This window comes from Doryrhamphus excisus, chromosome 9 (assembly GCF_030265055.1).
Source record: "Doryrhamphus excisus isolate RoL2022-K1 chromosome 9, RoL_Dexc_1.0, whole genome shotgun sequence".
Lineage (NCBI taxonomy): Eukaryota > Metazoa > Chordata > Actinopteri > Syngnathiformes > Syngnathidae > Doryrhamphus > Doryrhamphus excisus.
The window spans coordinates 13180378-13205035 of NC_080474.1; the positions used below are offsets into that span (position 1 = coordinate 13180378).

The 24658-nt window shown below is 44.9% G+C and overlaps 2 protein-coding genes and 1 long non-coding RNA gene across 11 annotated transcripts in view; 1 reads left to right on the forward strand and 2 right to left on the reverse strand.

Moving 5' to 3' along the window:
* The first annotated feature begins 111 nt into the window (after positions 1-111).
* Positions 112-8750, forward strand: armc8 (armadillo repeat containing 8). 6 transcript variants are annotated; one of them, XM_058082814.1, is made up of 22 exons: positions 112-401; positions 1706-1782; positions 2187-2258; positions 2872-3014; positions 3108-3205; positions 3285-3377; positions 3468-3548; positions 4343-4418; positions 4499-4589; positions 4672-4732; positions 4813-5013; positions 5103-5198; positions 5268-5350; positions 5418-5499; positions 5574-5660; positions 5959-6051; positions 6120-6269; positions 6357-6452; positions 6542-6637; positions 7626-7698; positions 8162-8255; positions 8322-8750. In XM_058082814.1, the coding sequence occupies exons 1-22, from the start codon at positions 357-359 to the stop codon at positions 8353-8355; spliced, it is 2022 nt and encodes a 673-aa protein (XP_057938797.1). In that variant the 5' UTR covers positions 112-356; the 3' UTR covers positions 8356-8750. The 6 variants fall into 6 exon arrangements, with proteins under 6 accessions (XP_057938797.1, XP_057938795.1, XP_057938798.1 ...); XM_058082812.1 differs by having other exon boundaries at positions 8170-8255; XM_058082815.1 differs by lacking the exon at positions 112-401 and adding an exon at positions 656-734 and having other exon boundaries at positions 8170-8255.
* LOC131136208 (uncharacterized) lies at positions 3337-10342 on the reverse strand. The gene is made up of 3 exons (XR_009131709.1): positions 10259-10342; positions 9266-9393; positions 3337-6267 (listed from the first exon to the last, which is right to left on the reverse strand). It is a non-coding gene; the product is annotated as an uncharacterized LOC131136208 (long non-coding RNA).
* Positions 10343-15828: 5486 nt separating this feature from the next.
* The window catches only part of kcnh3 (potassium voltage-gated channel, subfamily H (eag-related), member 3), an 86701-nt gene continuing 77871 nt past the window's right edge, over positions 15829-24658 (reverse strand). For all 4 annotated transcript variants that reach the window (XM_058081686.1, XM_058081687.1, XM_058081685.1 and 1 more), the window contains 4 exons: positions 23110-23366; positions 21421-21521; positions 21279-21331; positions 15829-19678 (listed from right to left, as the gene is read on the reverse strand). In XM_058081686.1, the coding sequence (XP_057937669.1) occupies positions 18740-19678; positions 21279-21331; positions 21421-21521; positions 23110-23366 (1350 nt within the window). In that variant the 3' untranslated portion in view covers positions 15829-18739. The remainder of the gene's footprint in view (positions 19679-21278; positions 21332-21420; positions 21522-23109; positions 23367-24658) is intronic.

The window sequence follows — 24658 nt, forward strand, 5'->3', positions numbered from 1 at the left end:
TTAATATGTACTCTATATATTGTTTAATGTGCCTTTGATCCTTTAGTCAGTTATTTTATATGTGACGAATCTACTTCCAAGTGTCCACCATACGTCACGCTAACCTTTACACGACTGACAAATCCACTGCCTGTCAGGCAGCACGCTAAGTTAGCGGTGTTACTTTGAAGCCTCGCAATTACATTTATGCCCGCAGCGATATAGTGCACACGTTTTAAAACAAATTAAAATCACAACCTAATAGTCGCTTTATTCAACAGCATTTTTCTTTTTAAAAAAGCCGCTTAAAGCTATTCGGGGGGCGGAGTGTCTGCAAAGTGTTGCGCCGATTGGGGCGCTCCATCGGGGGACGAGAGATGGCGTGCTTGTTGGAGGCCCCACTCCGCATCAGTGTGCTGTCTGTGAGTGTCACTCTTACGTATTCAATTAGTTGTTTGTAGTTACACTGTTCCCCAATTATTGTTGTGCCTCATTAAGACCAACTAGTTGACACAAGTCTAGAGTCGTCAAAATAGACGAGCTTCTTGTGTCCCTATGTTAGCATACAAGCTAAGTCTTAGCGGTCCGCCTCCTATGAGTGCTCACCACAAGTGAGTACTCGTTTCAGGCATACTGCTTGCACGGACAGGCGGGGATATTCGGACAACTGTGATGGCCGTGTCCACTCGCCCCCTCGGCGTGTTTGGCGAGTCGAACCGAACGGACGACGGAGCTGTCAGTGTCACCCGGAATAGGTTAGCGGCTAACCTCTGCGAGTTTTCACAACTGTTCATTATAAGACAAATCTTGACGGTTGGTTACACATTTGTTTAAATACGGCATTTATGCCTCCAGTCATCCACTCTTTGCTCCCCAACGTTGAAGTCAACTTCAAATATGACGTGAACCGAAATGCAGTTAAATTAGCCGGTTAGCCGGCTTACTTAGTTACCGGGTGGCGACCATAAACGGCCGAACCAAACATCCCAATTGCTGCGTTATTTATTCTGACATTCTGATGGTGACAATGATTGACAGATCTGACGTATTGTGTGCACACATTTGGTGCCGTGACCGGGTCACACCATGTGGACGGTTCTAGCTATCACTGACAATAACAAAACTTTGATAGTGGGTGTCACATGCAGCTGCAGGGTGCAAATCTACTAACTGGCATTTCTATTAACCCTTCGGAGTCAAGGGTAGGAATTAGCGGTGTATATACTTTTGTGTTTACCTTTTATATTTCATTATTTACAGAACTGTTTACTGTATCCTGCCTCTTCTGATTTCCTTTTTCAGTCATGAACATAAAAAATGTGTAATTCCCAAACGTGGCCAAGTTTAGCCAACAAACCAATAGTCTCATTAAATAAAAAAACAGTATAAAACATGAATGAATTAAGAGGTTTCAGAATTTAATTGCCCAGCTTTACTTTAGCTTTCAGTGCAGATGTATTTTTACTTTAAAGATTTTACACTGTTTAATGACCCACATGTAGTTTGAAAGCTATATCACCTATTATGCTGTACCTGCATACATGACGGATACGGGATCGTGGGAGAGTTCAAGGGGTTCTTATTGTTGCATGCATAGAACAATAATGTTAACACTTGGACTTATTATTAAACACAGATTTGGATGTTAAAAGTAATATAAAACTGAGAAAATCAATAGCGTGTTAGTTTGGTGATTGATGTACTTCTTTTTTTTCCTGTATTGTAGGAAGTTACTGCCACAAGTCGCCATTATGTGGACCGCCTGTTCGACCCCGACCCACAGAAAGTTCTGCAGGGAGTCATGTAAGTTTATGTCATGTCAACCAATGAGGCATTTTATAGTCAACAAGCACACACGAGCTGTTATTCTCTGTGTTTATATACTAGTCTCTTTCATAACACTTTTTGCTGAATCCATTTTGGTTCTTTTTATTTTTATCTTCGGAAGAGCTCTGGTTACAGCTTCCAGTCAGCAGTACTATTCCACAAGCCTTGCTGCCATTTGATAGCATTTGGCACACTTGCAGAACACAGGAAATGTTGCATACATGTTAATGCAATGAAAAAAAAACTATGATGCAACGCAGTAGTTTTATAAATCGGTGCCTATCGGCTGATACAGTACCTTAAAACTAGACACACATTTAACCAAAGATACTTTGAAACATTATTGCACAAATTGAGTCATGTTGTGTTTGTCTCCATAGTGACATGAAGAATGCTGTAATTGGCAACAATAAGCAGAAAGCCAATCTGATCGTCCTGGGAGCTGTGCCGAGGTAAGCGCCCGCCCTCGGTTCATATTTCACTTTCTGACCAGGAAATAAAAATTGAAAGACAAAAGGCAACTTTGATGTATGAACCATAAACGAGTGTATCAGGTGACACATTTTTTTAATGTCTTTTGATTAACATTAATATAAACGTTTGTTTCCCTTTCATTTTTACACAATAAAAGCAATAACATGTCAAACACAAGCTTTTCCAGGATGTGGGTGCATTTTTCATGTGTATATAAAATAAAATTAAAAAAAATCAATTTCAGGGTCATCATAACATCATACAGGCAACGTTTAAAGTGACATTTTACTATTATTAACTGTTAAGTGTAAAAATAGGTTAACCAGTGTAAAACATAAAAATAAGTCAACCTTTATTTTGATGCTGCTGCTTTGAGCACACCTACTTCACACCACTTCTTGTCTATATTCTTCCATTCTCACCCTCGTCCTTTATTAAAAGAAAAGGCACAGAAAGACAAAAAGTGAAACAGTCAAGCCTTTGATTCCGCATGACATGTTGCAGGTTCGTGTAACCCTTTGTGTAAATTGTTAAACCCTTTGTCAGCAATTGTTCTAATGACTCACCACAAGAGTTTTGTGTGTTGTACAGGTTACTGTACCTTCTCCAGCAGAGCTCCTCCAGCCTGGAGCTGAAAACAGAGTGCGCGGTGGTGCTGGGCAGTCTTGCAATGGGCACAGAGAATAACATAAAGTCCCTGGTGGACTGCCACATCATCCCTGCCCTTCTTCAAGGTAGGCATACTTCTGGACTCATTCACTCCATTTTAGAAAGCAGATAGAAGTAGGGGGAGCATTATGAATGATTAGTTCTTTTGTCGCTTCTAGGTTTGCTGTGTCCTGACCTCATTTTCATTGAGGCTTGTCTTCGATGTCTCAGAACAGTCTTCATCAGTCCAGTCACTCCCGTGCAGCTGCTCTACACTGTAGGGTCACTTTTTGCTACTTACTTGACCTTTGCTACTGTACCACAAAAGCCCCCAATTTTTTTTTTTCTATCTTCAGGACCCCACTGTGATCCCCCATTTAATGTCTCTACTGAGCAGTTCACACAGGACGCAAGAGTACACCACACAGATCTTCTCCCACTGTTGTAAGGTATTTGGTTGGCATTGGCTCACACGCAGTGTACAGTCTTGGTAGGAATCAGACTCCATGCAATTGCTGATTGAAATGTTTTGCCTCCAGACACCGGAGCACCAGACGGTTCTGTTCAACCATGGCGCCATTCAGAACATTGCCCCATTGCTAATATCACCCTCTTATAAGGTAAGCTAATACATAATGCAACAGAATAAAGTACTTTTGTTTACAGTTACTATAATCTACAAATTATACAATATGAAAAAGTACTGACATTGTTTTCGTTTTGCATTTTGTCTTAATGCACAAAATAATCAAACTTGTTCATATAATGGACAGAGAAACCAGCAACTTATGCTCTTTTTTTCATTTCTGCTCAGTTCTTGCACCATGGGGCGTTTAGGCCCACCCGTAAGTGTGGTGTTTGGTGCTGATTGATTGGTATGTGTACCCCACTTTGGAAACCTAGGAATTAAAGCATGCCTAACTTACATGTTAGATTCATTCATTCATTCATTTTCTACCGCTTTTACCTTACGAGGGTCGCGGGGGGTGCTGGAGCCTATCCCAGCTGTCTTCGGGCGAGAGGCGGGGTACACCCTGGACTGGTCGCCAGCCAATCACAGGGCCCATATAGACAAACAACCATTCACACTCACATTCATACCTATGGACAATTTGGAGTCGCCAATTAACCTAGCATGTTTTTGGAATGTGGGAGGAAACCGGAGTACCCGGAGAAAACCCACGCATGCACGGGGAGAACATGCAAACTCCACACAGAGATGGCCGAGGGTGGAATTGAACCCTGGTCTCCTACCTGTGAGGTCTGCGCGCCAACCCCTAGACCACATGTTAGATTGTATTACAGAAAATTAGAACATATGCACATTAATATATAATGCAAAAAATGAAAACCTACCCCTTACCATTTTCAGTGTGCTGGCCACTGTAAAGCATTGACCTTTTTTACCTTTAAGGTGCGGATGCAAGCATTAAAATGTTTCTCAGTGTTGGCGTATGAGAACACTCAGGTCTCCATGACGCTTGTGAATGGTGAGCGCTTGGTCTTTCGTTTAAGAGCTATCCTCATTTAATTGCAGTGTTGAAGCTGAGACGGTTTTGTGTGTTTGCAGTGCTGGTGGAAGGCGAGCTACTCTCTCAGGTATTTGTTCGAATGATGCAAAGGGATCAGCCCATTGAAATGCAGTTAACAGCAGCCAAGTGGTGAGTAAAGTGGTGTGGAGGCCATCATGTTTAGTTGAATTCTGGAGGTACATCTCTTTGACGTGCCCTCCTTCTGCACCAGTCTCACGTACATGTGTCGAGCTGGTGCCATCAGGACGGACGACAGCTGCATTGTGCTAAAGGTGATGCTTTTATACCACGTTTACCACTCGCCATGACGTTTAGATGTTTGTGTGACCTCCTCATATTGTCCTCGACACAGACCTTGCCATGCCTGGTGCGCATGTGCAGCAAGGAGCACCTGCTAGAGGAACGTGTTGAGGGAGCAGAGACGCTGGCCTTCCTCATGGAGCCTGACGTGGAGCTGCAGAGGATCGCCAGCACCACCGACCACCTGGTGGCCATGTTGGCTGACTACTTCAAATACCCCAGTTCAGTGTCGGCCATTGCTGATATCAAAAGGGTGAGTTGATGCAATAGGAGTTCTTTTGTCATTCAGGTTGAGTCCACATTTATTATTAGCGACATGTTTTTCTCGTCCGACCGATCAAGTTGGACCATGACCTGAAGCACGCTCACGAGCTGAGACAAGCCGCTTTCAAACTTTATGCCTCACTGGGTTCCAACGACGAGGACATCCGGAAGAAGGTACATTGTCCTGCTTGGTTCCATAATAATAATACATCCATGGTGCCATTGACTCTTACTTTTATCAAGATCACAGAGACTGAGAACATGATGGACAGGATAGTCAGTGGCCTGTCAGAGTCCAGCATTAAAGTTCGCTTGGCCGCTGTCAGGTAACACCACGCCCTTGTCCGAAGGTGACGCTGGTAGTATTTAACCTTTAAATGTGTCCTGTTCTAGATGTCTACATAGTCTCTCACGGTCTGTGCAGCAGCTGAGGACCAGCTTCCACGACCATGCCGTATGGAAGCCTCTCATGAAGGTAAGAGGAAGGAAACGTTTGTGCTCTATTGTTAAAGGATGCTCCTCCATGGTAACTTATTGGTTTGGATGCAGCTCTTGCAGAACGCCCCTGATGAAGTTCTGGTCATGGCATCATCCACACTATGCAATCTGCTGCTGGAGTTCTCACCGAGCAAAGAGGTAGATGTCATCAAATACACAGATACCTCTTCCATGACGTACAATAATGGCAGTAAGAAGAGTGCAGACCTCTGCCTCGGCCTCAAGTGTACAAGCTTGTGAAGTTAGCAGGATTACACAAAAACCTACATTGCTAGTTTGCAAATATGAGGGTTGGTGGCCCACCAGATCCAGCAGCTGGAACTGTGCTGCGAAAATCTTACTGTTGGCCCTCAATTTATAATGCACACATTCTGGAGTGCAACCAGTATGGAAGTAGTAATATGTATTCACTGTGTGTGTTTGTGTGTGCGTGCAGCCCATCCTAGAATCAGGAGTGATAGAACTACTATGCAGTCTGACTCAAAGCGAGAGTCCTGCACTACGGGTCAACGGGATCTGGGCCCTCATGGTGAGCAGTGTCTCTCCTCGACAAGCTTTCAAACCACGAAAGAATCTAAAGTGTGCATGTACACATAGAATATGGCGTTCCAGGCTGACCAGAAGGTAAAGGTGGAGATCGTTCAATGTTTGGGCACGGAGCAGCTTTTTCGTTTACTGTCTGACCCCGACGCCAACGTGCTGATGAAGACGCTGGGTTTGCTCAGGAATGTTCTGTCCACGCGCCCTGTAAGAATACACAGATATACACATTTGTAAATAAAAAAAAATAAGTAAAAGCCTGCATGAAAACTTGATGTTTCTTGTGATTGTCAGCACATTGATCAGATCATGAGCTCACACGGCAAGCAGATCATGCAGGCAGTCACGCTCATCCTGGAGGCGGACCACAGCGTGGAGGTCAAAGAGCAGGTGAGTGGCCTGGCTAAAGCTATGTCATTATTATTATTATTATTAGTAGTATTATTATTGCTGAATGTCTGCCAAACATCATCATTCAGACGCTGTGTATTCTGGCCAACATCGCTGATGGCAACACGGCCAAGGAGCTCATCATGACCAACGATGACATGTTGCAGAAAATCAAATACTACATGGTACATGCATGCTTGTATACACTAGATCCTCGCTATAGAGAAAAAATTTAACAATGGGCGCACCCATAAAATACTTTTTTGTATATACCTCCTAAGCCTTACAATATGCCTCACACACACATTTGAAATAGCAAAATGTATAGCACTCACCACTAGTGAATGATAATGAAAGATGATCGACTATGGAATGGATCTACAGTCTTGCCTTTAGCCTGGTTGTCAGACCACTGCCACACAGGGCACCGCCATCTTAAACCTACATCATCATTAAGTACATGTATGCTTAATTATTATTAACCCGTACATTTTATGCTTTATTATCACATTTTATTGCCACCTTAACCCTTTATAGGGCAAGTAACCATATATGGTAACTTAAAAAACAGGGTTTCCCCATGTCTCAGCAAGGCAACAGAGTCATGTGACTTTCTCATACCAATCAGCCAAGATCAGACAATGTCACAGGAAGTGACATCATGGGCTGTAATCAATCAGGAGTGAGCCAGAGAGTTATCAAACTTCCTTCTTCATTCCGAAGTCGGAAATTGCAATTTTCTGACGCTTGGGGCAAGCATAAAACATAAAAACTAACCATGATAAGTTGATCACTCTAACTACAGTACCTCTGTTGATGTTCACCTTGTGCAGTTTGACCTGTCCCTTTTCCATACCCTAAATGGGCAAGGAACCATATATGGTAACTTCTTTGATCTTGATTTGCACCCAAAACCTGCAACTTTTTTAAAAAGTAAAAAAAAAAAGAAAAAATGTCTTTTTATAGCCCCCAATAACACTGAAGGATTGAATTTTTAAATTTCTAAGTATTTCAAGTTGAATGAGATGTTCTTTCTGAACAAAATTGCCTACTTCTGGAAAGAAAAAGCATGAATGAGCTTTTGATAACAAATCTGTGAATCCAGAGTATACATAATCATAATAAGTCATAGTTATAGTTAACATTTTATTGCCACTTTTTGACCTCCCTCAGGGTCACTCCAGTGTGAAACTGCAGTTGGCCGCCACCTTCTGCATCTCCAACCTCATCTGGAACGAGGAGGACGGTATAAGCACACAAAACACATGTTAGAGTGGGCGATGGGAAGTTTATCAATTGGTGGGGTTGTCACGAGACACTTTTAAGAAAAGTAAAATGAAAAAATATGACCATAGAACTTGATATAATTTCTACATTACACTCTTCTTCACTGGAGACTCACTCCCTTCATGCCATTGTTATACGGAATAAACGTGCCGAGGTGGTGAACCAAATGCACAGAGGAATATACACGCATGCACATTGCAGTATATTGAGGCTGGCAAAATTCTGGAGTTAATTTTCAATTAGTGTGTGATTAATTATCGGCCCAGGTCTAGTGCCCCACCAGACATTTATTTTTCTGAATGAGAAATGACCTTTTAATCTCACGAGATCTTGTGACACCCCTACCAACAGCAATCAAATGAATGGTCAAGATAGTCAATTGTACCCTTGAGCCATTAAGGAATTGTGGTTCTCCCTGCTAGGTTCTCAGGAGCGTCAGGACAAGTTACGGGAATTGGGCTTTGTGGATATATTGCACAAACTCTCACAGGCGTCAGACACCAACCTCAGCGACAGGTGAGTCCCAGTAACGCACAGCAGAACATAATACGAGCACTCACCCCATGTCCCTCCCATTTTCAGGGCCAAGACTGCAATGCAGCAGTACCTGGCGTGACCACAGAGAGGCGCTGACAACCATCACTCACTGGAGGACGCCTGTGCTGTTTTTGTTTGTTTTTTTTGGGTTGCACAAAGACACCTTTTTTTTTTGTTTTTGTTCTTTAAAGACATAGATCTCCCTTGCATTCATGAAAAGTTTTGGACACATTCACGGTCTTGAAGTGACATTCACAGCGAAGTGAAGTTTGGGGCTTTTGTGATGTGACATTGTTGAGGAAAGAGGAGACGTTTCCTCTTGTTATTTTTACATTTTTGTGATTCAGGATGGGACGTTTTTTGCTCCGCAAGGACACCTTTAGAAGATAAACACAGAGACTGCTTATTTTGAAATGTGGTTTTCATTCTTGTGGATACATACCTCGTAAATATATAAATATATATATATATATATATATGAGTCTATAAATATCTATTTTTGGAATATTATCTTCCAACGCCTCCCCACCCACTAAGTAGCGTTATTCACACCTCTCAGCACACTCCTGTTTAGAAGTAAATGATTGTCTTATGTGCCAAATAAAGTGGCACATAAGAATATTGGCATGCGTGTTGAAACTTAAGATCATGAAGCGATTGCGAGTAGCTCCCCCTTGTGGACACTAAAGTGCAGCACATTGAAAGCCTCGTGTCACTCATTCCTCAATCATGTTTTAAGTTTCCCCCCCCCAGAGTATTTGTTCCCTGACATTTCAGACCTCACTGAAGCTCTGATAGGATGAATGTTATCACCGAAAATATATGCAGTCCCCAACCACTTGCTACTGTGTTCTACTCATTATTTAACTATTAAAAGTTGAGCCTGTAGACTCTAAATTGGCTCCAGAAGTACTTGCACAGTGATGGTGAATACTTTTGACTTTGTATACTGTAGAAATTATCCTGAGACGTTGACAAGCTTGACACACCTTTATAATATGGCAGGCGTCCTCCAATTACGTTTGTCCAAGAGCCAGGTTTTGTCACCGAGGCGTCTGTATGTCCCTCTCCAACCTCCCCCATCCTCGAGTACAACATGAATGGGTGTCAAGAGACACTGTTCACAAGACCACGAGAACAAGATGATACACTGGAATGGGTCTAATCATTAGTATTTAGTATAGCAGTTTCAAACTTTACGTATGACAAGGGGTCTCAAACTCAATTTACCCGGGGGCCACCGGAGCTAGGTTCTGGGTGAAGCTGGGCCGCATCAGGTTTTTGAAAAAACCCCAAAACGCATTTATTAAAAACTGGAAAAAAATCAATAAAAAAACTATCTTCAATGCTTTTGCTTCTGCGATACCCTACACTTTTTCAGTACTTTGGTTACGGTTTTCCACATCAAAATATCTGATAAAACATTCCACTGTTCTCAAATATCTTAATTTTTATTTTTCTATACACAAAGTAAGATTAAAAAATAAACAAATTAAGAATAAAGACAATAAATCAATCAGTACTAAATAAGTAAAATAATAATAAAACAGCAAATAAGAAAAACGTAAGAAACCACATACAGTTGGTAGAGAAATTATTTTTTTCTGATTCAAATGTACAGTATTAACAGTTATTTAACCTTTCAACATGAACATTAATGAAACTTAATAATTTTACCCAATTAGTAAGTTAGCATCGTACTCAGTTCCATCTGGGAGCAGCGTCGTAACTTTAACAACATGTTTGATGAGATGCTTTATCTTGACGTGTATTTTCCGTTTTATTCCAAATCATTTCCTGCATTTATTTGTACCCTGCGTCATAAGCCTTTAGCTTCATTGCTAATCCAAAGCAAAACAGCAAAACGCGAGTTTGAGACCCCTGACGTATGATATAATGCGAATGTATTTGACTGGCAAGATGGGGATTCATTGAAAAACCCTTCTAAAAATCATTTTCAGACGAAACAGAAGGTATAAGACCTTTTCAACAACGTAAAAGAGGACTTGCTGCATGTTGTCTTGTAGTCGTACCCAATAGCTCAAATGTAGCCTTTTTGCTAAGTCCCGCCCCCGTAGCGGGTATTCTGCAGCCTATCCCAGCTGTCACCACCCTGGACTGGTCGCCAGCCAATCACAGGGCTTGCAGTGATTATAGAAAATATATCCCCATTTCAGAGGGAAGTGACTTCGTTATCCTTGACACGGAAAATTTAACTTAACAAGGCAAAACAAAAATACTAGAGTTGGCTAGCTAGCGTTAGCCGAAGTATTACTTTGGTTAGCTTCAAAGGTTTCACAACACATCATTAATACCTACATTGCTTACCTTGGGACTGTTGGAGGATGATAATTGTTCTATTAGCAAAAACTAAAAACTGAGTGACGGAAGAAGCATGACTGACCTGTGGGCGGTGCTTGAGTTGTGCTACTCTGTGATTGGCTAGTCTGTTATATTGGAACGTGGCTAACCCAATGGTCATTTTGCTTTATTTTCGGTACACAAGATGGATGAATGGATGTAATGCATTCTGTCACAAAAACCCTTTATACACTTTATATACACTTGTAAGTGTGTATATATATATATATATATATATATATATATATATATATATATATATATATATATATATATATATATATATATATATATATATATATTGTAGTGGTAGGTTACCGGGACAGAACTCACCCCGGAACTATCGATAGAGAAGGTGTTGCCACCCGGAGGCGTAAGCGTAGGTGACAAGTGTTTTTCCGGCTCCTGTTGCGGCTGGTTTTTGCTAAAGGTTTTGACGTAGCAAAGAGTGCAAGTTGATGTTGACGAGAAAAATAAAGTTTTCTCCCAAATTCAACACTCCGCCTCCGACTCCAGTCCTCTGGCGCTTCACTGGTGACCCCGACAGTAGTCCCGAAGTGTTCGGAGCTACAGCGAACATGGCTACGAACGCCACCCTAAAATTGCCGGAGTTCTGGGAATCAGCAGCGGCGGCGTGGTTCGCACAGGCGGAGGCACAGTTCGCCGTCCGCGGCGTGGATGACGACGACTCTCGCTACTATCATGTTGTTGCGGCGTTGAGCAGCTCGACGGCCGCTAAGGCGGTAAACTTCATCACCTCCCCGCCGGCCCAGCGGAAGTACGACGGTCTGAAGTCGCACTTGCTGAAGACTTTCGAGCTCTCTAGGCAAGAGCGTGCACGCCGGCTCCTGGACATTCCCGGGTTGGGAGACCGTAAGCCGTCGGAGCACATGGAGATGATGCTGAACCTGTTGGGCACGGAGGAGCCCAATTTCCTCTTCAGGGAGCTTTTCCTACGGCACATGCCCCCGCAGGTGCAAACCTCCCTCGCCAATACTGCAGCCTCTGACCCGAGGGCCCTGGCGGCCGAGGCAGACCTCTTCTTCTTGGCCGCCCAGCGCTCTACGCCTGGCCACCTGGCCCCAGTGCAAGCCCGCGCACCCCTGCGAGCAAGGTCGCCGGCCAAGGGGGGTCTCCGGATGCACACCGAGCGCGAGGTTGGATGGTGTTTCTTCCACGCCAGGTTTGGTGCTAAGGCGAGGAGATGCCGCCCCCCGTGCACCTATAAAGTTACGGGAAACGGGGAGGCCTGCGCTCAGTAGCAGCCCTGGGCGCAGGCGCGGCGAACCGGCTGTTGTTCATCAGAGACTCCCTCTCGGGGAGGAAGTTCCTCTGCGACACCGGCGCTCAGCGAAGCGTAGTTCCCGCGACGGCCAAGGACATCGCGGGGGGCGGGCATGGACCGGCTCTAGCCTCCGCCAACGATACCCCCATCAGGACCTATGGAACCCGTGCAGTGGAACTACACCTTGATGGTCAGCGCTTTGTGTGGGACTTTGTTACGGCGGACATCGCTTTTCCCCTACTCGGCGCAGATTTTTTCTGCGCACACGGATTATTGGTGGACGTTAAGAATGGCCGGTTGGTGGATGCTTTAACGTTCTCGTCCCTCGCCTGTGTCCGGGACGGAGGGCGGTACGGGGGCCTGTGCTGCTCACAATCGGAGGGCGACGACTTCCAGCGCCTCCTCAAGGAGTTTCCCAGCCTCACCAGCCCCACCTTCTCCGCCCTCTCTGCCAAGCATGGTGTGGAACACCACATTGACACCACTGGCCCTCCAGTCCACGCCCGAGCCCGCCGCCTCGACCCCGCGAAGTTGGCAGTCGCCAAGTCGGAGTTCGCTAATATGGAGCGCTTGGGTATTGTCCGCCGTTCTGACAGCCCGTGGGCATCCCCTCTCCATATCGTGCCCAAGGCAGACGGCGGGTTCCGTCCATGTGGGGATTACCGCCGCCTCAATGATGCTACCACGCCTGACCGCTACCCTATTCCCCATGTCCAAGACTTTTCGGCTCACCTTGCAGGCTGCACCATCTTTTCGAAGGTTGATTTGGTGCGGGGCTACCACCAGGTGCCCGTACATTCCGCCGACGTCCCGAAGACGGCTGTCATTACGCCTTTTGGGCTGTTCGAATTTCTCCGGATGCCGTTTGGACTCAAGAACGCGGCCCAGTCCTTCCAGCGCCTCATGGACTCCGTGCTCAGAGACATGCCGTCCGTTTTCGTGTATTTGGACGATGTCCTGGTGGCTAGTCGGTCGAAACAAGAGCACCTGCGTCACCTCCGAGAGCTGTTCTCGAGACTCGACAAGAGCGGGCTGATCATTAATCCAGCAAAGTGCGTCTTCGGCGTCCCTTCGGTCGAATTCTTGGGGCACCTCATCAGCGCGGACGGTTCTGCGCCACTGCCGTCGAAAGTGGAGGCGATCACCGCCTTTCCCCTCCCACAAACAGCCCGTGGCCTCAGAGAGTTTGTGGGCATGGTAGCTTATTACCACCGCTTCGTCTGCCATGCAGCGCATGTCATGCGGCCGCTATATGATGCGCTACATAATCTGTCGCCCAACCAGGCGGTTGTGTGGACGGAGGAGAGGAGGGACGCCTTCGAAGCTACCAAGTCCGCCCTAAGCCAAGCTGCCTTGTTAGCCCACCCATGCCCCACAGCCCCGGTGGCCCTCACCACGGACGCCTCGGACTATGCAGTGGGTGCGGTTTACGAACAGTGGGTGGATGACGCCTGGCAGCCGCTCGCTTTCTTCAGCCGCAAGCTGGTCCCACGGGAACGGAAGTACAGCGCCTTCGATCGGGAGCTCCTTGCGCTGTGGCTGGCGATTCGTCACTTCCGTTTCCTGCTCGAAGGTCGCGAGTTCACGGCCTACGTCGACCACAAGCCACTCGTCTTTGCCATGTCCAAAGTGGCCGAGCCGTGGTCCGCGAGACAGCAGAGACAGCTGTCCTTCATCTCGGAGTATACCACAGACATACGCCACGTTTCTGGCAAGGCGAATGTGGTGGCGGACTGTCTGTCCAGGGCATTTGTGAGGGCCGTGCAACTAGACCTGGACTACCCACGAATGGCGGAGGAACAGGCCACCGACGTGGGGGTGCGCGCTCTCCAACAACCGGATGTCGGCCTGCGCCTGGCCAAGGTGCCTGTTGGCGCCTCCGGGGCCAGGTTGTGGTGCGACCTCTCCACCGGTCTGCCCCGCCCGTTGGTCCCAGCGAGTTGGCGACGTGCCGTCTTCGACGCTATACACGGGCTCTCGCACCCCGGCAGAAAGGCTTCTGTGAGGCTGGTGGCACAAAAGTTTGTGTGGCGGGGCCTGAAGAAAGACGTGCTCGCTTGGGCCAGTTCGTGCATTCCATGTCAACGCGCTAAGATTCACCGCCACACAAAGGCACCACTGGAGCATTTCGCCGTCCCGGAGAGAAGGTTCGACCATGTTAATGTCGACCTTGTGGGCCCTCTCCCCCTTTCCCACGGCTTTACACACCTGCTCACCATGGTAGACAGGACTACCCGCTGGCCAGAAGCAACCCCGCTTACTTCCACTACGACCGCAGAAGTGGCCCGCGCTTTCATCAGCACGTGGGTGGCGCGCTTCGGAACTCCAACGGACCTCTCGTCGGACCGGGGTGTGCAGTTCACCTCGGAGCTTTGGAGTGCTGTTGCTGAGAATTTGGGGGTCAAGCTACACCGCACCTCCGCCTACCACCCCCAAGCGAACGGCCTCGTCGAGAGGTTCCACCGCTCAATGAAAACGGCGCTGCGGGCGAGCCTGACAAATGGCGACTGGGTGGACAGGCTACCGTGGGTCATGCTTGGTCTGCGATCCGCCCCCAAGGAAGACCTGCAGGCATCGTCGGCCGAGCTGGTGTACGGGCAGGTCTTGCGCGTCCCCGGGGACTTCCTTCCAGACGCCACCGCGCCGTGGTCCGCCGCCCTTCAGAGGTCCACCCTGCGGGAGGCGGTGGCCACCTTTAAACCCACCCCTGCATCACACCACGGCACGGTGGACCCACATGTTCCCACTGCCCTGGGCACGGCACGTTTTGTGTTTGTCCGCCACGACGCTCACCGTGGGCCTTTACGCCCGCCCTATGACGGACCGTACAGGGTCCTGGAGCACGGAGACAAGCATTTTGTTTTGGACATGGGCGGCCGACGGGAGACTGTCTCGGTGGACCGGCTGAAGGTTGCGCTGGTGGACGACACCCAACCCCTGACACTGGCGGAGCCCCCTCGCCGGGGTAGGCCTCCGCTCCTCGACATGGCACCCCCTGCCAGGCCAGGTGTGCCGACCACCGCGCGGGCAAGCTTGTCCCCTTCACCACACCCTTCTCCCCTGCCGCAAGCAGTGCACACACGGCGGGGCCGTGCAGTTGTCCCCGCGCGCATGGATGATTTTGACTATGGGTGAATTCTGGGGGGGCTGGTGTAGTGGTAGGTTACCGGGACAGAACTCACCCCGGAACTATCGATAGAGAAGGTGTTGCCACCCGGAGGCGTAAGCGTAGGTGACAAGTGTTTTTCCGGCTCCTGTTGCGGCTGGTTTTTGCTAAAGGTTTTGACGTAGCAAAGAGTGCAAGTTGATGTTGACGAGAAAAATAAAGTTTTCTCCCAAATTCAACACTCCGCCTCCGACTCCAGTCCTCTGGCGCTTCAATATATATATATATATATATATATATATATATATATATATATATATGATATATTAATATAATTGAGACTGTCGGGGAGGTAACAATATGTTCATTATTGTTGTGAGTGGCCTAAAATTGCACTGCATCACACAAAGTAATATTTTGCTACAGGAGAGGGTCGAAATATTAGAAACAGCTCTCAGTATGATGCAGTGCACTGGGAATTCCCACCAGGTTTGCCTAATTAAGAATCCATTAATCAACAGTCAAAACTATGATTGCAAAACAATATTTATTTATTGTCGTAACTCTGCGTGAGTCGAGAGTCATTTAACAGCAGTCTTCATTTTGATATCATTTTATTAATAAAATACATCTGAGACCCCCCCTTATAAGACCACCATCCCACAGGGTTTATTTGTCTACAAGTTAGCCGCCCGGTGTGGCTCCAAAAGCAGGCACATTCCTCATGCAACAAAAACTGACATGCATTGGACCCCCCCCCCCCCACCCCAAAAAAGAATAAGTACAAATCAGACCACTGATACGCCACCTGCCTGCACCACCTCAAAGTGAGTCTCTGTGAGAAAATAAAATCACGTTTACCTGTTACCAAATAAGTGATGCATCATTTTGTAGTAGCTCAGCATATGGCAAAGGGGAGTGTGACGACATAAATATAATGTGTGACTGCTACATATAGAGATCATCAAGAAAAATATCCCACATTTATTTTCCCAAATCGGGATCAAGGTGCAAAGACTTATCAGATGGCTTTTTTTTAATGTTCTCATTTGCTCCAAAAATGCCTGATGTGGGGAGTGTGTTGAGGCGGAGAAGGCACCAATGGTTGGATGGCTAAAGCTCAGGAGTGTCGTGTGAGGGTTGTAAACAGTCCTGATCAACTATGACATATGGATGGATGGGATACTAGAGAGACTGTCGTCCACTTACATTATGCTTCATTCATATATGACAATTTTGTCTTTGGCACACAATGAAAACTGCATGATTTGTTAAGTTCAAGGGGTGCCCAAATTGTTGTGTTTTAGTCAATTGTGTTTTACAGGTGACAAAGCAAGTGGCTATTAGCCTTTTTTTTATATTATACATATTTATAGAATATGACACCAAGCAAATAAAAATAGGCTACATTCTGTAGTTAGTTGGAATCTTGCTATTGTATAGTGAAAGAGGTGAAGGAAAATTAGACTTCTACAAAGTGTACTGTGCAAGCTAACATCTGACATTAGCCTAGTTAGCCGTGTCAGACACCCATTCAAATCAGAAAGGTTGTTTGTGATTGGTTGAGCAAAAATAAACACTCTCACAATATGGCTCATTTGACTACCTACTGCTTCTTGATCAAATCTTGTTTAAAAAAAAAATAAAGATTTTAACTCTACAACAATACTCCCGTAGTTTAAAATCAGAGTGACCTTAGCTACCTGGACTGTCTTGGGTCACATGTCCTTTAAAATTAATAGGATTGTTTTTTATAGTCCTTCTAATCCATCTAGTCTTTGATCTCATTCAAAAGCAGCAGGGTTCTATCTTAGATATCTGACAGTTTAAGTGCTAACCTTTACAAAGAAAACAAATCCTCAACAGTAGCTAACATCCTTTGAAATCACTAGGATTGTTGATATAAGGACCTGAAAGTTTATTTTGTGTAAAATTCCCCAAACCAGCAGGGTTCCTTAGATATATTGAACAACTGTAGTCTATAAAAGTAGAAGTTTGGGTTGCAAACTAGAGCACCCTTTAGTGAGCATCCTGACTGTTTAACATTTGTATTGGATATTATTCAAAATCAACAGGGTTCCCTCTTCAACAATAATAATCCCTGATAGTTTAAACATTTACACTGATACCTGTACTATAGATCGAATCTCCTTAAAATCTATGAGTGTTATTACAGGACCTGAGAGTTTGGTTGGCTTACATTATGTCAGATCTCTTTTAAAGGGGACCTATTATGCTTTTTCCACTTTTCTGATCTATAAATGTAGTTAAAATGTTGTATTCTCATATGAAATAATGCCAAAGTTTCTGATAAAGAGGTTTGCACATTTAGAAGTGATCCCTGAAAGAAGTTTGGGATGGCTCAAAACGCTCAGTTTCAGAGGGCGTTGTAAAACTGGAGGTTTGTGATGTCACACATGGGCGGGCTTCCTTATATGGACGCGTGCTGTAGGCCAGATATGATCTCTACTCTTCCCCAAGTTCTGCTTCCCCTGCCCTCCCCAAAGCTCTGCTTCTGTATTTATGTTGTTAGCAATGGCTCACAGGAAGTGTTTCTTCAGGTGTAAGGGAAAGCTACATTTGTTTCCAATTCCTAACGATGCAAACATCAGGCTTAAGTGGTTGGAGTTCCTGATCCCCTACCAGTGAAATAAATATGTTTTAATCTGTCAACAGCATTTCACACTGGACTTTTTTGTGAACATGGGCCAGTATGCAGCTGGACTAGCCGACAAACTGTTGCTGAAGCCTGATGCCTTTCCAACATTACTTGGTCGTCTCGAAGAGTCAGAAAAGCAAGCAGTAACTAACAATTCATGAGTGTCCTAACTGTGTTTATCTTGTATAAGTCATGGAACAAAAGCAGTTGTCTGTGTAACATTATTGAGTGTATAAATGGAGCGGCTTTGCGAATAGCCATTTCCCCCTATAATCAGTGTCTCTACCCAGGTTTTTTAAAACATTGGTAGTCCCGCAAAAAACATGTAATGAGCACATTGATGCACAAAATCCAAAGAAATACAGCTGGAATAGGGTCAGACTCTGGAAGATCTAGAAAGCTTTGTGCGCTGGTTATTGTGTGTAGCTGCTCTATAGGAGTCCACAAATCAATACAAAATGAGCATAATAGGTCCCCCTTAATGTCAATGGGTGCACTGTAGGAGAACAATCCCTCAAAGTTGAAGACCACTGAAAATGAAAGCAACAAATCGACCCCCTTATGGTGGGCAACGTACGTATGGCATCAGATACCTCTGCTATCGAATCCCTGAAAGTTTGAAGGTTGGTTTAAACATCAGAGTACTCAAAAAGGACTGATCTTGGGTCTGGTTTGTTTTAAATTGGATTCCCCTTAAATTCCTGACTGTTTTTTTTTTTTAAATGTGGTGGAAGGAGGTGGGCGGATGGCTAGGGCTAAATACAATGTAGTCACTTTTTGGTGTGGGGGGGCAACTGAATTGTCAGTGGTTCTGTAACCTTCACTTTGAAGGGGAGCAGACATCCATGCTGGGTCTTAAATTAAGCAAGTCTTGAATTCAACAAGGTTCTGTTAATATGATACTGTAAGACCGTGAGGTGTGCTCTTGTAGATCCATCCCACGACCGCTGGCTTTGTGTCCCAACGACAACCAGTGCACATGACATTCCCTGATCTGGTCTCATTTGGATCTAGATTTTTTTTTTGTCCTGCTGCTACTCTCAGCTTGCCAATCACACTGCTGGCTCGTCTTCATCGATGAAGCTGATGTTCTCCGTGGATGACCGTCCCTCTCCTGCCTCGCTCTGCCGTTCCTGCATCTCCATCTCCTGCAGGGGAGCGCCGCCCAGCCCCGTTGGCAGGTGGAAGTGAGAAGCTTGATTGGGATGGAAATCTCCGGACTTCCTGATCCATCCCGGTGAGTCCAGAGACAACGGCAGGGAGAAGAGGGAAGGACGGGGGTATGTGATGGGGGATACAATGGGGATGGATGAGGAAGGTTTCAAATGGCGGTCCCTGGGTGAGGATGCAAGAGATGGGGGCGCAGAACAGTGTGGCGGCCACGGGGGTAGAGACATGTCCTGGGATGGAGGTGGTGGGAGCAGACCTCCTCGTACAACGCAGCTGGACGGTCGGGATAGTTGGGTTCCCCGGCAAGAGGACATGGATGAAGATGAGGAGAGAGACATGGAAAAGGATAGCGATGGTGACGGGGTGCCAGAGGCCAGCGGTGGGTGGTCCTGCGGCGAGGACATAAACATGCTGGGGGAGGTTTTGGGACTCCGGAACATGAGCGATTCCTCAAGAAGTCCTTCCTTTGGCGAGTTGAGACTGGGGGCGTTGGACGGGGGTGGCGAGGGATGAGGCCTTTGTGGTGAATGAGAGGTCGGGAGAAGGCATTGCGACAAGTCCACGCCTTCGATATCCCCACAGTCCAACAGGGATTGATGAGTGTCTGGTCTCTGGAGGTGTGAGCATGGCGTGGCGGGAGGGGCTACCGCCAGGCTGACGCTTGTGGACAATCTGCTGGCACTGCTGGGAGGGGGGGTCAAGTTTGGCACAGCGGCCGCCAAAATGGGCTGTAGCGGGCTTTGGAGGAGGGGCTTGAGCAGGTGTGTCATTTCCTGGAGCTCCTGGCTGAGCTGGGACACTTGTCTGGAGAGGTTATTCATCTGTGTGACAAACAAAAATATAACATAATATATTGTAATTCCTAGCATCACATGGTGCAAAAGTATTGGGACATATGATCATTTAAAGGAAGTGGAACCTATACAGAAAAGGCGTGGACTTATATTACTTCCCAGAGGAGCTCCACAACTCAAAATAGATGGTGATCTGATTGTTACTTTGAATGGATATTGCGGTATTGTTGGGCAAAATAACGCATCTGCAGTGTACAATAATCCTTCGTTTACCGCAGTTAATTGGTTGCGGACCCGACTGCGATAAGTGAATTTCTGTGAAGTAGTTTTTGTAGTTATGGCAAAATTTTTGGACTTTATTAGAGCCATCTAGACATGAAATAACACTTTTACATTTGTATTAGGGAATATAGTATATAATCAGAGAAGATTTAATGGCTAATTAGATTTAATGGCTTATACTGCATCTGTATTTTTGTTAGCTTAGTCATTTTTATGGTGAAAAATGCTTAATCTGGGCATTAATTTGACTAATAATGTGCCGTTGTCAACCGCAAAACAGTGATCATTTATGAATGAATTAATGTTCGGAGAACTGAGTATACAGTATGTTAAAGGACACACAAGAATCTTCTGTGTGCTTGTCCAAAAATAGTATAGAAATATTGTCTACCCAGAAATGCTATTTTTGAGCTACTGATTTGGAGCCAGTCACCATAAGGACTCACTCCTTGCAACACTGCATTTTCTAGCATTTGGATCATTCTCGCTCACCATCACTGTGAGTGCTGCTATAATAGAGAGCCATGTGTTCCCCTGTCGCCTGTCTTAACACAATATTATATGGAATTTTGTGTAGACTTCAGCTGGCTGTGCGGCTATCGAAGTAATGCATGTGTAAGTAGATAACGCTATAGTAGTGCATTTCACATATTCACATAAATAACATAACCTAATAAATCCTAAATTTCACCATTTGATAGTTACTCCAGACTCTATTCACTGTGCAATATCTGATCAACCTCCACATGCAATATTAAGGCTCTAAATGCAATATATTAAGTTCTATGTGAAGTATTTCTATAATGCCTCATACTAACTCACTAGCAAGATCTCAGTGTATAGACTGGTCATATATCTCATCTCGTTTCATATTATCGGCATACTGTATTTGTATATAACTCTGGGTAAAACTGATTTTGTTAATACTTGGGTTGTTTATATGTTTATTTTTCTATATTGTGTATTTTGTACTGCTTAACTGATTCTGTACTCTCGCTGCTGTGCAATGCAATTTTCCCCACTGAGTGACGAATAAAGGCATATCTTATCTTATCTTGATAGGATGTAGTGTAAAACATGTATATATAGTGTATACACAACATAATGATCCCCCGTAACACACGCAGTATTCGTACATGAAATTCAGGGCCTGTTTCGGGGGATCTTAGTGTTTCAAAGACATTGGGACACGTGGCCATTCAAACTACAGGGTGTGCAACCTATATAGAAAACAAATGGTCATACAACACTTTCCTGAGGAATTCCACCTCTCAAAATAAACAAATAAATAAGTGTCTGTGCTATTTTCCTAATGTCCAAAATGTCCCAAAACACAACAACTCACCTCTTCTGTTAACTTGTGCACACTCTGCTTAATCTCAGATGACTCCCGGTTGGCTACACACACACACACACACACACACACACACAGTGTTATGTTCTGAATCCTCAACAGACCAGTGGTTGTTCAGGTACTGTAGTGTTACTTGGATACGGGGAGGGCGGCGCTGCAGGTGACATGCTGGGGCTGAACTCAAACTTCTGGGATGACATGGAACTGTTCTCCGTTTCGATGCCGTCCACAAACCTGCAGCAGATGCATGAAAAATGATAGAATTACAACTTCATAAAAAAACAAACCACACAATAAAGCTGTATTAATCCATAATAAAAAACTTTTAATGACCCCTCAGTCTTCCAATTCCACAACTGCTGCAGAAAGGAGTAGGAAGAAGCAAATCATATTTAATCCTATCCCTCATCAGTTTCACGTCAGTTGCAATACATTTGTTCACCTCCTGTTTTTTAAACATGCTTTTTGCCTTTGTAAATACTTCTGGAAGTGTTGGGACAGTATAACATTGAAATGATAGTGAAGGTTTATACTTACTGTAAGGAAACTACAACCTAAATAACAGTATTAACTGACATATACACAGTAAATAGTTGATGATCATAACTTGATAATGAGAGACTACAGATGATTTATTCAGTAGTAACGTGTTTCTTGCCACTTTATGTTGTATAGTTTTAATGTGAGCTTTCCATGTCATATTCTCATCTATTATAACCCCAAGAAATGTATTTTCGTTTACTATGTCAATCTCCATGTCATCAATTTGTGTTTGCACCTACCTATCCTTTTTGCATGTAGCAAATAGCATGATTTTAGTTTTACTTAGGTTAGATATTGCTTGTATATAGATTGAACAGTTTTGGTCCCAGTATTGATCCCTGGGGTACTGTGCTGTTTGCTAAATAGCTTTTAATGCTCTGATTCTGTACCTTTCTAATTTTGTAAGTAGGATATTGTGATTGATTGCGTCAAAGGCTGTTGTTAAATCCATAAATGCTGCAGCTGCACACTTTCTGTGGTCTATACTAAAATTGATGATTTCCATTTTTGTCATGTTAGTGAGGAACATGGAGTTGGAATTCCTTTCTATAATTTCATTCCTTTCCTGAACTGGAGGGAAATTTGGGATCTTTTCTTCCAGTTCCGGTCCAATATTTACAATGTAGATATTGAACTTTTCAACTACCTCAATCATATTATAATTTTTGACATTGCCTTAAGGCTGCACGGTGGACGAGTTAGCTAGCTTCACAGCTAGGAGAGCTGAGTTCAATTCCACCCTCAGCCATCTGTGTGGAGTTTGCATGTTCTCCCCGTGCATGTGTGGGTTTTCTCCAGGTACTCTGGTTTCCTCCCACATTCCAAAAACATGCTAGGTTAATTTGGCGACACCAAATTGTCCATAGGTATGAATGTGAGTGTGAATGGTTGCTTGTCTATATGTGCCCTGTGATTGGCTGGTAGAAAATGAATGAATGGATATGCAAATGGTTAACAAGGAAGCTATCCATGGGAGATAAGACAGTTTGTCAAGACAGTGCATGATATCATGCATGACGCTAATGGCTGGCAATGCTGAAGCAGTCTATGGTAGCATAACACTTGTTAGAATATAGTGTGTAATGTTTCCAGAGTTTAATTGATGACAAATGTACGAAATGTACCGTCGAACTGCAGCCCATCTCTGGTGCAGTGGCCTTTTGGGTTGCCATGGAAACTAGACTATTATATTGCCTCATCAGCTGCAATGTGAGCCCCTCAATGGTTCTGTTTACTTGCCCCAGCCAGTCAACATCAATGAATTGTGTGTGTGTGTTACCTGGGGCTGAGCTCAGCGGGCGCGCCGCTGAAGCTGACCACAGGTATCTGCAGGGTCGTAGGGCGGGGTTGCTCAGTGGGGGCACGGAAGGGTCTGGGCGGAAGCAGAGGGGAGCGCAGTGGCGAGTTGAGCCCCCTGCTGAGGCGCAGTGGGGAGCGGGGCGCGCGGGATATCAAGTTCTGCTCCTCATCACCCTCCTCGTCTTCCCGGATGGAGGGGAGCTTCTTCACCAAGCCGCCGTTGCTTTCCCAGTCGGCCTGACGCAGAAACACACAAAGAGATTAAGACTGGTAAATGTGTATGCAGAACGATATCTCACTTTGCCAACAAAGTACTGTACTCAACTGATGGTTGGCAAACAGCATTTGCTTGTGCCAGTAGGTGGCAGACAAGCACTGCTTTACATTTTCCATAAATAGGAATTTCATATGAACGCTCATTAACCACAATATTAGGTACTATCCACTATCCAATGCAAGGAAAACTCTGCCATCGTAAAGATATAATGATGCTGATTTTGAGTTGTTACAATGCAATACATCCCATAATTAAATTTTCTGTTGATTAAAATAACACAAAAACATCACTAAAAAACGCAATATATGCTGGATATCAGTAGAATAATACATACATTTATGAATGTCTAGTTTGAATGTCTAATCTTCTGACTTTATTCTTATAGTAAAATCAAATAAAATGTTTTGCTTAACAGCAAGTTTTGTACTTCAAAATAGAAGCAATGACTAATAATAGTTTCATTCCATATCTTATCATGCACGCATATTCTCATTTGAGTCCCTCCGTCTTCATTCCTCATCTTTGCCTGCTCAGCATCCTATTGTTCATCTCCCATCTCCTCCCCCACGCCACCTCCTCGCCCCCTCCGATTCGTCCTCCTGTGGCACAGTAATTTATTTTTAGCCCCTCTTGTTCTAATTTTAGTTCGCGGCTCCAGAGGCATCCAAGGGACCCTGCATGTGCGGTTGAGTGTGCACTCGCCTGATGGTTGGCGTGCCAATCGTGCGTCTGCATAATTCTATTGTGCAGGGCTGTGCGTATACAGCACGTGTTATATAGCAGGGTGTGCACTTGACTTTGTGTCTGGCAGCGCCTTTGCAAGTCAATGGTGGGTTGTACGGTACTCAGACGTCTCAATGGACATATCATTAGGTACACCTGCACCATCTAATGAATCGAATAAAATGAATTCTGCCTGTGCAAAGACAATAAAGTTCACTTTTGGTTGACACAGTCAGAGAGAAGTGGAAAAGACCATTTACTATTTACATCAATCAATGCATCTCTATGCTCATCCATTATACTCTAGGCCTGTATATACAGTCCATCCCTTTATACGTCCACTCACTCATCCATGCATACATCTCGCCCCTCATCCATTGACACAGACAGTATATACAGCATGTATCGATTCATATATCCTCCACACATATGGACTGTTTGTACATCCATACGTACATCTATCCATACATCTCTCCAGTCATCCATCCATGCTGTACTTATAGGTTATCACTTGGTTTGTCTGGTATCA